The 15,575-nt window shown below is 40.0% G+C and overlaps 1 protein-coding gene across 1 annotated transcript in view; it reads right to left on the reverse strand.

Annotated features, from left to right (window-relative positions):
* Positions 1-14,697, reverse strand: part of LOC141011850 (zinc finger protein 236-like) — a 56,565-nt gene extending 41,868 nt beyond the window's left edge. The window contains exons 1-6 of the mRNA XM_073485175.1: positions 14,625-14,697; positions 11,901-12,040; positions 7,329-7,493; positions 7,042-7,220; positions 5,878-6,008; positions 4,392-4,564 (exon numbers count right to left, since the gene is read on the reverse strand). Of these exons, the coding sequence (XP_073341276.1) occupies positions 4,392-4,564; positions 5,878-6,008; positions 7,042-7,220; positions 7,329-7,493; positions 11,901-12,040; positions 14,625-14,676 (840 nt within the window). The 5' untranslated portion in view covers positions 14,677-14,697. The remainder of the gene's footprint in view (positions 1-4,391; positions 4,565-5,877; positions 6,009-7,041; positions 7,221-7,328; positions 7,494-11,900; positions 12,041-14,624) is intronic.
* Positions 14,698-15,575: the final 878 nt, after the last annotated feature.

Genomic DNA, 15,575 nt, shown 5'->3' on the forward strand with positions numbered 1-15,575 from the left:
AGGATCCATACACCAGCCTAGTAAGAATAGCTCAATTTTTTCCCCCCTTGGTCCTGAATATGCATCTGCTTATGAAATCTATTGTGAATAGCCCCTGACCATAATTTAATCACAAAGTCATGCAATCATAAGGACAAACTCTACGTGGAACAGGGCAGCTGAAGAACACTTGTGAAAATTAGATGCATTATTCAAATGGTCCTGCTGTTTGGCTTTCCAGCAATAATTTAATCAGCTGGCCCCATCGCAGGCTTTTAGCAGGGAATACACAATCATGTGAGCAAGTGAGGGGGGAAAAATACACAATTTCAATTTGTTCAACCATATATTTTTTAAATATATTATATTAATATATATTACTTGACCAATAGAACCCCTGAAAGAGGGCAAAAACAGTCAAAGAATATGTCCTCAAAAAGCATTAACAAAACCTGCCTGCTCATCAGAATGAATTAACTGTGAGGCTTTTCATACACATTCAATTCATTCAAAAAGAAACACCAAACAGGGATATAGATATGTTTCTACAGTTGAACCTGTTTTCTGTGTATCTTTTGAAGACGTATTATCAAGTCAGTAGCTTGAAAATCTTTTTGTCCATTCCACACAGTATGTACGGATAATTATAAATTAATTGCAAATTTGCAAACCTTAATGAAAGATTCTTCTATAGTGTGCGATGAATGGTTAAAGCTTGTCAAGACAGGGAAATGACAGGCTTTATATACTCCTCTGAGGTGGAATCTCAACCCCGGATTGTAGGTCAGTAGTTTGAAATGTCTTTTGCTGCATTTTGCAGTAAGAGTCTCCATTCAGGTCCACACTGCCTAATGGATGTTATGTGGTGTTAATGCAGAGTGCCTCTTTGAGCAATGTAATGGACAGTATGTGAACTCTCTATTTTGATTTCTATTTACTGCCCATTACCCGGGACAATTCAGATGTACGTTAATTTTTTCGCACTGCCTACTTACAAAAAAAACCTAAATTTGGCAAAAATACATCAAGAGGATTCACAAGCAGCTCAAATGGCCTGAAAGATGAAAGACTGTAGTGAAGAAGCTCTATGTATGATAGACAGAAAGTAATAGTGAGGTACATCATCAGCCCTGGTTGCCACTGGTTTATTTTGTTGTAATAGGCTTTCCAAGTGTGGGAAACTGCTGCCTGTTTATAACAAGAAACCCCTGTGTTTTTGGGTCGTTTCCTGTAGCTCAGATTACGTTCTTAAATCTACCACAATATTGGTGCCATCCAATTTTGAAGGATATTGGTTTTACCTGCTAACACAATACAGACTAAATGAGTTATTCCTCCTGGGGTCAAATATTAACACCAAGTTCTGCCCTAAATGTTTGAATGAGGCCAAATCTCCTTGCTATAATCTATTCTTAGCTACCTCTCTTCAGTAGAGTAAAGTGTTTACCCTGGCTGTCAGATTGTGTGAATCTACAGCAGCAATGCCAAGATAGCAGCCACCCTTCATTCATGTGACATTTATTTACCTGAATAATGTAACTCTAAGATTTGTATGTGTTGCCTCAATGTATGTGAGAAAAAATACAATCACTACAAAAACGTACTCAATCATTTGAAATCACTTTTCTAAATATTCAGTCAATTATCAATATTATTTAAGCACGCAGAACCATGGACCACCATGACAGCATTTTAAGATTTTCTCAAAAGTTTAGAAGCTATAGCCTAACTTATAAAAAACACAGGCAAATGAATTTCTCATCTGGCACTGGCTTACCAATCAAATGGGTTTGGGGCTTGGTGTGCAAGCACAAAGCATCTTTTATACTTGAAGGCTTCATTACCTTTTTCATAAAATGCATCACCACTGAGGACTGTGGCATATCCACTGATGGGGAACCTGCTGTGATGGAGACTATTGTGTCTCTTTACAATCAGGCTGCCAAAAAGCTGACCCAGCCCAGACTTTGGCAGCATTATTGGAAGCAGTCATCAACTCGGAGCTACTGTTACATCTTTCACTCCACCCATTGATTGGTTTTATTCACAAACCTTACAAAAAGGACAACCACACAGAGGAGAAGTCAGTATCTGTCAAATGGCCATATGGGCACCTGGGGTGGACTTTGATGTGAGAACAATCTTTCGACCTCTCAACCACAGTTTGGCACTGAGAGGAAGTGACCTAGGAGACAAAGTGCAGCTAGGGACCAAAGTCCAGGCTAAATGAGGGTGGATAAATCAGGAGTTCTCTTTAAAATTGGCTGCTGTGAAGTGCTCACAAAAGAGAGGAACCTGATGATGAACAAAGAGCTGCAATTTCACCTCGATCCAAGTCCAGTGGACCAACAACATTGAAAGGTGTCCTGCTGCAATGAATGTAACAAAATGTGAGCAGGAGGGCTGGTAATTTAGTCTGTGAGTGAAGGAGGTGTACAAAGAGAGAGCGAAAAATCTTGGTCAACAACGAGAATAAAAAAAGGTCACTGAGTTTCCAAAATGTGCAAAACAGCATGAAAAGTCGAGTTAAAGTTTCTGATATTTCCTCTGTGTGATGAACAGCAGTGTGTCTGAGTCCATAACTTGAAACTATTTACCAGACTTTGTTCTATTAATGCCACTTAGTTTTGTGTTTGAATACAGGGAGCATCTTTGCAACTGAACAGCAAACACTGGACAATCAGTGATCATTTCAATTTAAAAGCTCGAGTCGCTTGAACTGCAGGCATTCACCCATTCAGGAGGCACAGCGGGTTGACAACTGATCGCATGTTTGGTGGCTCGATTCCAACCTCCTCCTGTCCAGTGTCAAAATGCCACTGGGCAACACACTGTACTCCGGGTTGCTCCACAGTTATTGGGGATTCAATAGCCACTGCATTCGTAACTGATCGTCCCAAACCCAGATAAATGGGGAGGGCTGTGTCAGGAAGGGCTTTTGGCATAAAAAAGAAAGCCTATGCCAAATCAAATATGTCTAGGTCTATATCTATTAGTGGTTTCACAGAACAATCGACTTGTCAATTAGTCGACACTGTGCATTGTTGTAGACTAATCATCCATCTGAGACAAAAGCATAATGCAGTAATAAATGACATCTTAACATTATAATAGCAGGCTGTTCAGAGTGTCTAAGATGCCTTCTAACAACAGATGGTGGACATAGATTATTATAACAATCATCTTCTACATTATGCCATTTTCAATTAAGGGAATTTCAGATATTTAGGGAAGGAAAGACTCCCTCCATGACTGCAAGAAAGCAGCCGCATTGTTACTTCAGTCAAACAGTATCTCCTGCTCAGACAAGCGTGCTCAGGGTTTAGTCCAATTAGATCGCAACTCATTTGTAAACAGCTTCTCAGAACCAGTCGAGGACTCTGCTATTCAGTAAATTAAAGCTGCTGTAAGCGTCGTCGTCGTTTCAGCTAACTTCCTGTCTGTTTTGGAGTAAGCAATCCCCTCCATCCTTTCTCTATCACCACATGAACACGGAGCAGTAATCACCAGACATAGCAGCAAACAGGAGGGTCCTGCTCTCTGTGTTCACAAGCAGACAGGACTGCCTCTTTATGGAGTTCTCTGTCCTTATTGGATAAAGTGGGCAGGGATACCAGAAAATGTATTTTCTCTTTCACTGCATGAGCAGGGGGAGGAGAGACATGTTACTGACCAAACTCTCTATAACACTGATTACTGTTGGAATATAGGAATATATTAATTGTTATGATGCTAATGTAAGAATGACTCATTCATTAAATTAAAATCATGATTTTCCTCAACTAATCCCTTAATTCACATTTCTTTCATCAGTTAACATTCACATGACTGACATAATCTAAATGATTCCACCTTGTTTGAGGATTTGAACGGGTATTATGGAGATTCACAAAAGAAATTAAACTGCATTCATAACAAAATCAATTCTCAATCTTTTAGGAGAACGTTTCACTTGTTTAACAAATCATGCTCTTTAAAAGCTACAAGAATTAAAGGCTGACAGAGAACATCATCTCTGTTGTTATTGATCTGAAAACCAAACAGTAAGATTTATTTCCATCCATATAGTGATATGTGTTTAACTTCTCTTTCCATTTTAGACATTTATGATCATTTATGACATGCAAATGAGAGAGGTGTTTTAAGGTCACTTCACTTCCTCTATTTCCAACCCTCCACACTGCAGGAACACTGACGGGAAGCGCGTCAATTAAAACCTGCACAAACAAACCCTTTACGCTATTATAAAAGCACTGGTTGCTGTTTGGTGGCTTCTTTTATTGCTGTAATACATAACTACCTAATAACAGATCGCATCACATCACACAGAGATATTTTCTATACAATATTTAAGGTAGTAAACATGAGTGTTTGCATATTTCACTTTCCCACCTGTAGCGATGTGCTCTTACCTCAGAGTGAACTCTCTGAACGTGGGAGTGCAGGTTCCCCTTCTGGGAGAAAGAAGCAGGGCAGAACATGCAGAGGTGAGGTTTCTCTCCAGTGTGTCTCACCATGTGAGTCTGCAGCACCACCTTCTGGTTGAAAGCCTTGCCGCAATGTGTGCACTTGTAGGGCCTCTCACCTGATGCGAAGGATCACAAACACAGATCACACAGCTGCCATTAGGAGGTTAGAAAACAGCACAACTTCAAAATAAAAAGTAAATATTTTAGTGTAAGGGGAAGATATCCTCGATCTCTACTCTACTATTGCTTGAATCACATTACTTACAGCATCATTTGCGGCTGGTTACAGCAGTGGATATTTTGACTTATTTTGACAGATGCATTTACTTTAAAAAGTTTTTAAAGCTTTTTTAAAAGAAAAAAACATTTTTTTCTCATCATTTCAACTAAATATGACAAAGAACTAATTTATTAAGATACTGCAAATCTTATATTTTACACACATCACATTTATATCATAATTTGGTTTTATTTTTCATCAATTTAATACATTTAGACAAAAGAACACGACACCCTAGTTAATCCACCAAGTCTGTTTGTACAGTAATTATCCTGCAGTATTAATGATATATGAAAATACCTTCTTTTGTACCAGCATGACTAAGCAATTTTGTCAGCAAGGCACCAACATAAGGCCCTCTCTGGTATTATTTGAAGGCATATATATCCACTCTTCTGTGCGTCAGAGGGAGAGAGCGAATAAGGTGTAACCTGTGTGTGTTTTTCTGTGTGTGTGTAGTCTCCCAAAGCGACATCAGCCTAAGAGCTGTTTGAGATTCAAGGCACAGAGGAATCAACTCCATCCACCATTAGTCATCCAGCCAACTAACCAACCAAACAAATAAATTAACATGTGGATGACGTGTAAACAGCATGTGGGTGGAAGCTGCTGGCTACATTACCTGCAACCGTAACAGCTGAACAAGCACACACAAACACACACACACACACACACACACACACACACACACACACACACACACACAACAATATTGGAACTTAAACAGCATATGAAGATTCTACCCTCACAACATCTGTATGATATCAGAGTGACGAACTGCGCTGAGGTGTACACTGGAGGGTTAATGCAGCCAATTTCTCAGGAGTTAGTGGTGTTATTATTACGTGGAGAGAACTTCAGAGGAAGTTCACTTTAAATTTTTTGTTCAAGACAAATGTGCAAAACTGCTAACTCTCCTGTTTGTGCCACCGCTGCCCACACACCCAGAGTCTCCAGCTGTGCTCACAACCTACGGCTGTGAAACGGCAGGCTACTGAGCTCCCACAAACTACAACTAGGCGCCAATGCCCACCCACAGCTTAGAAAACACCCGCTTGGAAAACAACATTGTCCACATCATTACATCGTCATTAGATGTACAGTATGTAACCTGAACATTCAACCTCCTCCTTTGTGTTTTTCACTCACCTGTGTGTATTCGTATGTGTCTGACAAGCTGGCTGGGCTTTTTGAAAGCTTTTCCACAGTGATGGCAGCTGTTTGTGAACCCGCTGCGGTCAATGTTTTTCTTGTAGTTTCTGGAACTAGAATTGAGCGGCCTGTGGAGAGAGTAAACACACGAAAATGTCAAATTGGTTTTAGGCAAGGAAAGGCAAGTTTATTTCAGCAGCACTTTTCAATAACACGGTAATTCAAACATAAGATGTCTAAAGCAGTAAAGCTAGGGTTGCTAAGTTATTTTAGAAGCATTTTTTTGTAACATTTGTAGAAAATCTCTTAACATCCTAACGAAATCAATAAATCCAATGCTCAGTTTTTCATTTTTATTTTTTTTCATTCTTCCTTGTGGATTTGAACTGAGCTGAAGGAACATCTGCTGGTGTGTCAACTACATTTCATTTACAATACAATCCATCTGCTGTTTCACGATGCACATAGCAGTGTTTATGTATTGCAGAATTCTGTGCACGTGATCATGTCAGTTGTTTTGGGTATTGTATGTTCACCTCACTTTCCCCTTATACAAACCGAAATTAAGTGCACATGGCTTTTGTAGTTACAGTTGTTGTTGCTAGGCTCTTTTTTGGCCTTGGTTCTCTAGCATCAGCCCATAGAGAGCCTGCACACAGCAGTGAAGCCTGTTGCCCTCGTATAGGCTTACTTTGGCCTTGTACTAATGAAAAACTGCCTGAAATGTGCATTCAATTCACTGTTCACTGAATGCTATAGCAGACTGTGCATGACTGTCCTCATGCAGTCGATAAAAGCCTTTTAAAAATATCAGATACTACATAAAATACACTAAAATGAGCAGAAATAAGGATTTCACTTTAACCTTCAGTATCATTCTGTAAAATCTGCATTGAAACCTGCTCTTACTCTGCCCTGCAGGACTGCTCACACACCAAAAAGAATTTCACAATAACACCTTTATTTGAAAGTGTTAACGTGTCTGAATAGCCTGACGTCTGCAGATGTCTATCTTCGTGACTCACTTACACTGTATTCTTTACCCTATAAATGGGTTAGAATTATATCCTCAAGGTTGCTTTCAGTAGCTGTTGGATTTCCTTTTAACATCCTCCTGACATGATCAAATGAAAAAAAACATCATCTGCGATCATGCTTGACCTCATCTTGGCGTGACTCTTCATGTGCTCCTTGAGGTGTGCAGACGTCTTGAACTCCTTGTCGCAGGTCTTGCAGGTGTAAACCTTGATGCCAGACAGCTCTTTGCGGTGCTCCTCCAAGTGCATTGACAGCTGGCTCTGAAGGATGAACTCATCTCCGCACTCTGAACAGATTAAATTCTGCAGTTTATGGTAGAAAGGAGATAAAACAGAGGAATTAAGTTCTTCCTAATGAGCAGTAAATGCAAATCATTGATGGTTTTATGTCTGATTGATCAGCTGACGAACCTCTTCCTTCTCGTGCAGCATGATATGTGATTTGAGGCTGGCGATGCGGGAGAACCTCTTATTGCAAACCGGGCAGGTGAAGTCCGAGGTCGTGTGCGTCGACTTGTGGAGTGTGAGGTTGAACTCCACGTTAAACGTCTGCGAGCACCGGTCACATCGATGAGGCTGCAAACAAGAGAGGACAAGTTAAAGGAAGTAGTGAATAATTTAAGTGTAAAGACTCTGCAATCCAGTGCTCGTTACTCTTAATTCTTAAAGATTGATTGATGTGCTACCTTAACTGACTTAAATAACCACATTTGCTGTGAACCTGGAAGCAGTCTCCGCATACTCTTACTCATCCTACCTGATAACAAGTGAGCCTTAGAATTGTTGATGGCCTTCTGCAAAGTTACAAGTTTCGTTACGCAAACGAAAGAGACAGAAACAGAGAACCGTGATATACAAGTACAGAAAATTACCAGACAACATATAAATGATTTCCCATGACGCAGAAATGGCCCCAATATTAAATTCTTTTTCTATTAGAGGAGCTGACTGACTTAATTTTCAGAGTACTCTTGTGAATGTGGTGAAGGACGAGAGCAACAGTGGCGCTGCTGATGCTTATTCAGAGTGGCAGACCCCGAGGCTACTGCTCTTCAGCCTGGAGAGAATGCCTACAAAAGTGAAGGTAGTGGCCCTGACAGTGAAATGGCCCACAATTACAGAAGCAGCTGCAAATGGTGCACACATATGGTCCTTTCAGGCCAGAAGAGATGGTCAAAAGAGGAGACCAAGGCCGAAATATGAAAGAAGTTAACACGTCTGTGATTATGGCCCAATCTCAATACAACCCCTGCCACTACCGCTTAGCCCTACCCCTCCGTGGGACACCCAACCTCCAGCCATGTCCTGATTCTTGATGGGATGGGGGAGGGTGAAGTGTTAGGGCTACATAGTCCTCCAAACTGAGGTTTTTCAGAGTAACACTTCAAACCAAAGGTTATTGGAAGTCGTTTAAATGTATTGTGTTCCTTTTCTTTATAGCAAGCGTAAAACAATCACTACTAATTTGCTGACGTTTCGGTAGCTAACTAGCGAGCTAAGTTAAATAGTTATTGCTGATTTGTGCTTGACAGTCACACGTTTTGACATATTTTCAATGTTGGGGGTCTTGCCCTCTGATGGCATACATCGCCCGAAATTTAACTTAAGTTGCAGTGAAGTTGCTGCACTTGGTATCGCTCCTCTAATATCACTGCAGCCTGGCAGGGTAGGAGCATGGTTTGCTAATGATAGCTTATGAAGCACCGCTAGTGTTCAGTGAATGATGCAGTGTTCTTTTTTAGATGATGAAGTGATTGATAGCCTCACCTTCCACAGTATCACAAGTTAAATCACCACAGCTGAAGACAGCATATTGGAAATGTCCATTTGCATCCGTTTACATAAATGCCATTGATGGCTACTGATTACGAAAAAAGCGTCTTGAGAGGTTGTCCCATTCAATAGGGGGAGATTTCCACCACTAAGGGGGCACTTGAAAAACGATTGGTAGGGAAACTGGAAATGGTTTTGAGCCGACGTGTTTAATCTGTCTGTTTGTGTGTGAGAGAGGGAATAAGACAGGGCGAGACTGAGAAACAGAGTGATTGTAGATTGATCTGAAGAGGAGAGGGTAACGATCTGAATTTTATATGCTAATGCTACTGCTATAAGCAACTGATAAACGGGGGCACATTAAAGAACTAATATTCACACATTAATTACTAACTACAAAAACCTGCATTACTCAACAGAAATTAATGCACAGTTGTTCTGTATGTATACGTTTACAATCATGCATTATTTATTAAAAATATAATTCAAAAATAACAACAATAATAAAACAAAAAACATCTGTTGTATCTTGGACGAAGAATAAGTTCTCACATAAATCATACAAAACAAGCAGAAGGCAGAAGCCTCTGACTCATCAGGTGACTCAGTGGACTCCAACTGCGAACATTAACATGTTTGAGCAACATTTATTTTTGGATGTTCCCAAGTAGGACCACAAATATGCAAGTGGAAATTTAACAAAACAAGTAGCCACTGAAACCAATTTACTATTATTAGCCAGTGATTACTGCAGCAGGGGAAATTGCGGCTGTGATTCAACATCTTCGAGGACGGTAGGGGGGTGTGACATTTACTGTGCTATTTAAGAATGTTACTGGGCACCGCAGCCAGCGGGTGGGGGTTGGATTAAGCAACTTTAGTCCTTCCTAGCACAATTTCACTTAGAGTTCTGATAAAACTGCGCTGTATGACCACAACACAAAACAGACCTGCAGTGCAATGGAACAGAAGTGGCTGTATGCATTTTTCCCTGGATTGACTCACAGCAAATTCACTGAAGCGGTCATGCACACATACTGTACATTGGCTTATCAAAGAAACACTTAAGAGCTCCCAAAAATCTAACACACCGATTTGTTCATTCACCAAGGAGCCAGACTGTACCAATGCAGTTCAACAATAGCTGCCACTGATTAAAGTTCAGGAGCTGAGTAGTGCTTGTGCGCTCCGCTGCTTTCCAGACACGACACAAAAGACACGTCGCGCACAGCCGAGCATCAGGGCCAAATTTAGCAGTTTATGCGTTATCAATTCACTGTGCTCATCTTCAGACATTATTAACAAACAAACACCTGTTAACTGAAAACATGTGGTGTCACAAAGTTCTGTGCCTCTAAAGTCACTTTTCATATTTGGGATTTTGGAGAAAGGATCGGTCAACAGACAAACATAACATTTCACTGAGCAGTCAGCTGACTTGTTGCTCGCGCTCCGGCAATATCAGCTGCTCTGTTTTTACAATGTCAGGCTGAAATGTGCATGCGTTCGTGCAGGATGAAATTCAATAGTGGTGTTCTGTTGGGTGATTCAGTGAATTAAACCAACAGTGAGTACAAAAAAGTATAAATAATACATGTAATTTGTTCAGCTGTGAGAAGAGGAAAAGTCAGCTAGCTGCTAGGCTAACAAAGTAAAATTTCATTTGCTAAAGCTAAAAAAGGGGACCAGCAAAAAAATAGTTTTGTCAAAATCATTTCAGGGCAGATGTCAAATATCAACTCATTGTCCAAAGAATCAATATATCGAAACTGGTGATTTACACCCCCAATGTGTTCTGTTTAAAGAAAATACAGACAGCCCACCAGGCTGCTGGTAATAACACATTTCAGATGCTTTGGAAGCTGCTGGCACCTGATTGGTTGGCAGACTAAGTTCAGACCTGTGCTGAGTCTGCCAAACAAACAATGGCATCTACATACAGCTGCAGATTTTCACATTGTAAAAACTCGTTGAAGCTGAACAATCCAGGACACCTCCAGCTTGGATGGTAAGCCACAAGCTTGGCCCAAATCCAACCTGTAGCTGGTATATCATCATCCACTACAGCAGGTGAGCTATGCTCTCGACCTGCACTAAATTCGAGTGAGATGTCAGCTGGAGAGTTTTCTCTTTTCCTACAAAGTGCTTTTGTTGTGCTTTGTGGAGGTAATCAACAACAGGTCAACTGCCTCACAGATGGAGGTTACTGCTCCATTAAAGGCTTTATACTGCCATTACATCGCTCTGCTCTGGTACATACTGTGCTGCTTGGCCTGGCATTATATGACAGCATCTCCTTGAACTTTCCGCGCGCTGGACACATTTAAGCCTTTTCAACCAAACTCAATGTGAAAAATTTGAAATCCTGAAAACATCCCTCATTGGTACTGGAAATGCTATCAAGCATTTAGTCAATAAATATCAATATATAGATACATATCGATTGTGAATATCTAAAACTGTTTCAATACTCATTTTCTGCAGTATCAATAAACCCGTTCCAGCTACGCTCTCTCCGATAGCGAGTTGACACACACACACACAACGCTTCAGTGCTCAGATAACGTGTTTGACAGCATTACAGAAATGTTTCGACTGAGATAGGCCTTGTCGTTAAAGAGTAAAATCGTTTTTTTTTCCAAGTCCTGTTCAAGAAGAAGTCTTGCTCTGAAATGAATTCACACAGAGGAACTGATAGCAAGAATTTATTTTCAAAGTCATGGCTGAATATTTAGCTGATTCCAACAATCCAGAGCAGGCAACAACTATAACAACTCACCCTGTGAGATGTCAGAGCGAGACCTCTCCTCGTTTAAGACTTTATGGTTATAAAAAGGAGCTTACTATGTGACAAAAAGTGTTAAAAACAAACATGCTTGCTATCAAGACTGTCAAAGTTGCCCAAAAGGATTACTTTGCAGCCGTGTTGTGACTGACTCCACTTGCCAGATGTGAACAACTACCTAAGTTCCCCTTTAAATCTCAACTGCTCGAGTCGAGCTGTTTACATGCCAATAATAGCGTGATTAAACTGGGCAGCTACCAGTGACCGGCAACAGCTGGATGTGGTTATACTAGTCAAAACCAAGATCTGAATGTGTGAAACTGTAAAAAGAATACAAATACAAGTGCTGATGATAGAGTGAGCATGCTCTTCTCACTGTGTGTGGATAAATAATTGTGACACTTAAGAGTAGGTGACGTACGAACCTTATCGTTGACCTCATGTTCACGGAGATGCTTCTGCAGCTGGCTCTCAGTGGTGAAGATCTGGGAGCATATTGTGCACTTCTTGTCCTTGAGCTCTCCATCACTGAGACTTTCCCCTTTAGTGTCACTGGGATCTGCATCTGATTAAATACAAGAGAGAACACTTCAATATCAGAATGCTTCAAGGCATATGCTACTGAACAGATTAGCTGAAGTAGATATTCAGTTGAACAGATGCTGTGCTCAGTGGCTTTATATTTCAAAAAACAGTCTAAAACAACAAACAATATTTTTAAATACACCCAATCATATGACCATCCTCTCTTCAAAAAGTCAGAGTAGTGGTATATATAGGGATGCACCAATTGTGAATTTCTGGGCCAATAGTGCTATTGATGTTTAAAATAACAATTTGGCCAATAGCCACAACCGATTTCTTTAAATTGTTGTTGTTTGTTTTTATTTATTCCCCTTTTGTGCCAAGGAAACAGAGAAATATTAATTATGAAAAAATAACTGAACTTTCATCATTCAGCCCTTCATTACACTATCTTCGAAATACAAATTAGATCATACACATTCAAACAACCTTTAATTAAACATTCTTTCATATAAAAAAAAACATGCTTTTTATAAAAACTGCTTCAAAGGCCTTTTACAGCTAGACACCTGCCTACTCAATGATATTAATTTTTCCGTAAAAATTACAGCCTTATAAAGGGATGTCACAAGCCAGTGGCTCATCAATGTGCCAGCGCAAAATGGATGTGACACATCAGATAAACATCGGCCACTGCCATCTGTGAACGTCATCTTATTTGCGGATAGGCCAATATCAGTCAGCAAGGCCAATACTGGCCAATACATCTGTGCACCCACAGGTAGATTTTGATGTGGTAGCATACGGAGGACGTGCAGGTTTAGATACTTAAGCCAGGGGCTTCAGAATAAAGTACAATAAGTTAGTTTGACTACAAACTAAAAGAAGTAATTTGAAAGAGCGGGTGAGAATGAAGAACTTGACCTCTTACTGAAGGCTGACCATCATCAAGCACAACAAAGACAGCAGTTCTAAATTGAGCCTCTTGTATTTTTTTCTGCATTCAGTATTTTTAAATTTGATTTTAAATTTTTTGTAACATTTGTAGAAAATCTCTTAACATCCTAACGAAATCAATAAATCCAATGCTCAGTTTTTCACTACAAATATAGTGACATCCCTCAAATGTTTATTTCCCGTCAGGATGGAAACAATAATTGTAGATTATCAGACCCACTGAAACAGCAATGTGTTACAGTTTTAATAGTGCATTAGTTCAGACTCAACACTTTTGAAGGTGCTATTTGTAAGAAAAGTTGATTTTTGAGTCTCAGTCCCAACTTGTCAAAAAGTGACACCATGGGATGGCAGCCGACCCGTCCTACAATCCCAAAGCAACAGTTTTTGACAAGTTGGGAGTGACACTCAAAAATCAACGTTTCTTGCAAGTAGCACCTTTAAGGTCTGTGTGCATGCTTGAGCTGCAACTATTAATTGATAAGTAGATCAAAAACTGCTGAACTGTTTTATTTTTAGGCAAAAATGTAAATCTTCTGCTGGTTCCAGATAGTAAAATGTAAAGATTTGCTGTGTTTCTTTGCCATTTTTGGTGATGAGCATTCATGAGGACAATTTTTGACAATTCAAAGACTAAAGATTAATCATGAAATGAATCAGCAGATGAATCGATGCTGGAAATAATCATAGCCTTAGTGCAGATGGGAGGATTGCAAGTAAAATAAAGTTACTAAAATGAGCCTTATTTGTGTATTTGAAGTCTTGTGCAAAGAAAAGATCATTTATATCACCTGATGTTTGTCTGTGACCCTGTTTGGATGTTTATGATACAACTTCTGACAATGATACTCAACAGTTTGGCTCCACACGCCCATCTTGGCTGTCACAGTCACGGGCATCACCAAGACAGTATGTGGCTGATATGTATGTATTTATCCCAATCTTTACATTTCAGCGTGACGACGGTGTGTGCTTAGTGTCTGTTGTCAACACGTTAAGTTCACCCAGCAGCTGAAACATGTGTTAACGCACGTTAGCTCTCAGACTAACGTGTCATCACCACTAAGCTAACCTAAATATTGTAATCCGACGATGACACCAAAAATGCTAGCGCACTGAGCACATCCCGACCGCATATTTTAACACTCCTTTAGCTCGTGTCTGTTTGCGAATGTGACCAGCAGCTTCTGGTTCTGACCGCACACAACCGATCCATCAGCGGCTGGGCAGCCTCGCTACAGTGCCTCACTGGATAAAAATAACAATGGCTAACATTTTGGCGTGTTAGCCTCGAAGCTAGCGGTAGCAAAAAGCGCGCTAGTTAGCAACAACAAGCTAACGACGAATTATGAATAAACAAATATTAAGTGTAAAAGGCGCACATTGACTAACAGCATGCACAGCACCGCGGTTCTTCCCCTCACGGACACCAATTTAGACTGGAAGCCAATAAGAAGAGGCACCGAGATGTTATTAATATCATTCCGCCTCAATCACTCCTTCGCCGCACAAAGCAAAGCCCACCCGCAATACTATATCCGGGGACTATATACACTACATTGAAGTGTTATTATAAGAGATGCAGAGATGTTTGCCCATATAATAGCAGGTTATTTGGATAGCCCTGGATCTGTATTTTTTATTCGTTGCATTTTGGTACTTGTTACCTGTGTCGTCGTTGCTTTTAACTCTCAGTTTGCGAGGCCGGCCCCGCGGCATAGTTCCAGTACTCCGGGTGGGTGTGCTGTGAACGATTTGCTTTTCAAAATGGCGACTCGGTCATCTGTAGACAGCAGCATCGTACCCGTGGAGACACGCAGCTGCACGGAGTAGGGAGACATCTAGAGTCTGCTTCAGTGTACATGCACCTCCAGGTACACACCACAGCAGCAGCTGAGAAGGGAGTGAGTGAGCTGCCATCATTACTTTTACTATAATTATGAATAATTCATTCAGGAAATATTAATAGAAGCTATTTACAGTAAGTGCCAGTTTAGTTGTTCTCAAATGATGTGGCTGCATCCATTATAGATGCCTTCAAAATAGGCTGTAAGTTAGGAATAACTTATATGTAAGTATAAATATAGTTTCAAAATCAATTTACCAGAAATACAAAAACATTATTTATTTATTTATTTTTTTGTTGACATTGTTTGAAAGAATAATATATGTATACACACACACACAGACACACATATATGTATTTATGATATAGTAGTGGGTGGTGGTGTTGTACTGGAGTGCATTATATTATAATGTGTTCCCATTCTGCCCCTCTCATGTGGGCCTACGTGGCCTAAATAGAGTAGACAAAATATTGGAAACACCTCTTGATATAATGTAGTCCAGTTCAACGCCACTGCAAACCTCAATAATAAACATGAAGTTTAATAATAGGCTACTTTTTTGACAGTGCCAATCAAAACTGAGCATCGTCCTCTTTGTAAAGGCAGAATTTATGGCAGAGCAGTAGCTATATATATTAAAATAATATATGGATGTTTTTTAGACTATATCATGATACACAACATACTGTTTATTTGATATTTTGAAATCTCCTGAAAAGCACTTCATAAATGCTGGGAATGGGTGACAAAAACAAATACCACAATATTTTT

Source organism: Pagrus major, chromosome 17 (genome assembly GCF_040436345.1).
Source record: "Pagrus major chromosome 17, Pma_NU_1.0".
Lineage (NCBI taxonomy): Eukaryota > Metazoa > Chordata > Actinopteri > Spariformes > Sparidae > Pagrus > Pagrus major.